At 45.2% G+C, this 3,357-nt stretch overlaps 1 protein-coding gene across 1 annotated transcript; it reads right to left on the minus strand.

Moving 5' to 3' along the window:
* Window positions 1-914: 914 nt before the first annotated feature.
* Window positions 915-1,790, minus strand: LOC127330622 (mitochondrial import inner membrane translocase subunit TIM23-2-like). The gene has a single exon (XM_051356772.1). The coding sequence runs from the start codon at window positions 1,701-1,703 to the stop codon at window positions 1,131-1,133; it is 573 nt and encodes a 190-aa protein (XP_051212732.1). The 5' UTR covers window positions 1,704-1,790; the 3' UTR covers window positions 915-1,130.
* Between the last annotated feature and the right edge of the window lie 1,567 nt (window positions 1,791-3,357).

Genomic DNA, 3,357 nt, shown 5'->3' on the forward strand with positions numbered 1-3,357 from the left:
GCCTACAATCATATTAACATGTCCATTGCAGTAAAATTATCAAGATGCTGGATCTAACTGAAAGCAATAATGCAGACTGGATAAATATTTGAGATTGTCAGTAGTCCCAATTGAGAATAGGTTTGGATTTGCATCAGTGCTTACAAAAGTTCATGATCAGACACTTATCCACAAAAATGCAGACAGCATATCCATAAAACGAGGAATAGCAGCACATACAGTTACTTGCAATGGAATATAAAACAGAGGCTTTTATGCTCAATTTACATACTAGTAGCCACACTAACAAAACACTTCCAGTAGCAAACCAAATGCACCATATTTGAAGACGCTAAACAATCAGACAAAGATGTATTCTGCAACAATCACACATACAGCAGACAGCACAGCATTAATCCATGGTATGTATGGCAATATAGCATCACCATCACAATCTTGAGCTTGAAGTTCCAAACACGAGGCGATAACATTTAGTCCTTTGTAATACGCATCAGAATTTTGATGTAATATCAGAATTTTGACAGATTGACCTAATATTAGAATTTAGAAGCATTTTGGTATGTCTTGCCTTAACCGTTGACAGATTGATGTAACTAGCGCCTAGGCAGGAGCAGAATTGGATTTTAACAGTTCATGTTCTGACAAGATTGTTCACACAGTAACAGAGGAATAACTGGAGGATCCAGTTTAGTGCAAACAGCGCTGCACATATTTTACATAAAAAACAATATAGAACAGAAACAAATGTTACACCTTCACAGTTGAACACGAATCCATCACGTCCAGTAGCAACTAAAATGCACAATATGCAGACACCAGAAATAGAACAAGACAAAATTCTGAATCACACATCCCGCATTGCATTAACCCACCATACATAGAGCAACATAGCATCACCAATCACCATAACAGCATTGAGTTCAAAGATTCAGATAAAAAGGAGATAACTTTTAGACATTTTCACGTTGAGCTAATTCGATAGAGTGCACACCAGCGCTCTAAGCATCACCAATAAAGCTTGTTAATCCAGATAACACTCATACACACAACTGATATAAGGACTTGGCCAAAATACTACAGCTCCCACCATCCCAGTTGATCATCGACACTTGCTAAATGAGTCTTGCGATTTAGACGGCCATAGGAGAGTCGTACCTCTCGAGCTCATGCTTCCCTGCGACGGCGGCACCAGCCATGAGACCCCCGAGCACGGCGCCGACGATCGCGGATCGCGGGCCCGAAGGCGCACGGTAGAGCAGGCCGGTTCCGAGCCCCGCGGCGACGGTGTTGCGCCAGTCGTCCTTGTCGCGGAGCCAACCAACGCCGCTCTCCACCGACGCGAAGAGCACCGCGATGACGCCGGCACGGTTGCCGTACTGGCGCCCCACGGAGCCGCACTGGTTGAGCACGCGGCTGGTGCGGAGCTTGAGCGACTCCCCACGCTCCGCCTCCTTCGCCGCGCGCCTGAACCCCGCGACGGTCCCCGCCGCCGCGCCGGAGAGGAAAGCGCAGCCGGCGTAGAAGCAGAGGCTGTCGCCCCAGGAGCGGCCCTGGCGGGGCTCGAAGAGGCACTCCGGCGAGGTCGGCAGGTCGTACAGCACGCGGGCCGACAGGAGGTTGAGGCCCTCCGGCTGGCGCGGCGTGTAGACGCGCCGGGAGCCGCCGGGGACGCCGTGCTGGGGCTGTTCGACGGTGCCGGCCATGGCGGCGAGCGACGTCGGCGGCCGGTGCGGGCTGAGGCTTAGTTAGGGCTTTGGTGGTGTGGAGGCGAGGCGGCAGGCTTCACTTGCTGGCGGAGTGGCGGTGGCTGTTGGGGCGGAACACTGGAGCATCGTTTATTCATTTTGGCCCAATCGGGCTTCTAGCAGTCCATATGGTTTCCACATTTCGTACCAGTGAGTGATACTTTCTTCACGTAAAACAAAAAGGTGATATCTTCTTTTTTTCAAAATAAAAGTATGCATTTCCCACCCAAATTATTGGGGGTATTTAGATTAAATAAATTCAAAAAACTGAAACAAAAAAAAACTAACCATTTTTTCGATAAATGGAATATATTAATATCAAGAAGATACCAATTACACCCAGCCTCTGCAACAACGCACCACCCTAATGGCACTACGGATGCACACAGCCAAAAAAAGGAAAAGAAAACTAAGAAACAAAAGTCCCGCTACAGTATCTCGGGCCTAACAACAATAATACATCCACCACCATGACAACACCTGAATTACAGACTCTCCAAAAAACGATGCCTTCAAGAAGGGAACAATGCTCAAACACCGTCGTCGCCCGATCAAAGATCTTAAGTTTTCACCCTGAAGATAGTTCCCGCTCTCAAAACAATGCCTCCACCAAGGTCAATGCCAGGCACAACCAGTTAAGGCCAGACCTTGGGTTTTCACCCTGAAAGGTAGGACTCTGCGCTTCACCTGTGTTGCTGCCTCCACTTCCAAACCGCTGCTGTGAAGCCGGGACACCAAGCAAGCCCCTCAACAGCGCGGAGACTTGAACCTCCCTTAGCTAGTCCTCCCCTCCGGCCTTTAATAAAAAAAAACTAACCATGTCTCGCTTTCTTTTTAAACTGTTTTTGAGAAAGCCTCCCCACTCCCACTTGTGAGAAAGAATGTTGAAGCTAAGGTGTCAAATAGGATCCCGCAAAACTCTCACGTGTAGTTTATTTTTATTTTAAATATTGGTGTAAAAAAATTTCTCCCTTGGTCTAAAAAAAGATGTCACACATTTGTGTAGATACTACCATGTACTACATCCAGTCGAATTTAATCGACGCGGGAGTGTACATATTTATACACTGATGGTCGTTAGCTCCGCATCGATCTTTTCAGACCAGAGGGAGTATGTGTATCTAAATGAATATGTGACTCCTATTTTCACACAAAGGAAGTAGAGTATTACTACCTCTGTTTTAAAGAGTAAGGCTTATATTTTTTTCGAAAAATTAAACTGCGTAAAGTTTGACCGAGTTTTTAATAGAAAATGTTAATATGTACAAAACTACAAAACAAACCCAACACCCTTAGAACCATCATGAGATATGTTATTATATGATATCCATATTATTGTGGCTTTTGATAGTTTTCTAACAGTTTCATCAAACTTTACTTAGGTTGACTTTTCTAGAATAAAATCATGGTATTTTGGCCGGATTCGGCTTGCATATCGTGGCAGCTTCCCGCTAGTAAAGACTAAACAACACGGTTGAACTTTATTTTTGTCTATAACAAAAGTATAGATGTAATAGTCTTGGAACCGAAATTGCTTTCGATAAATGCATGCTTCGGCTTGCGTTTGCCTTTATTATCAATTTAGATAAACGTGTTAAAGACAAAGTGGCTC

The sequence above is a fragment of the Lolium perenne genome, chromosome 2, assembly GCF_019359855.2.
Source record: "Lolium perenne isolate Kyuss_39 chromosome 2, Kyuss_2.0, whole genome shotgun sequence".
Classification (NCBI taxonomy): Eukaryota; Viridiplantae; Streptophyta; class Magnoliopsida; order Poales; family Poaceae; genus Lolium; species Lolium perenne.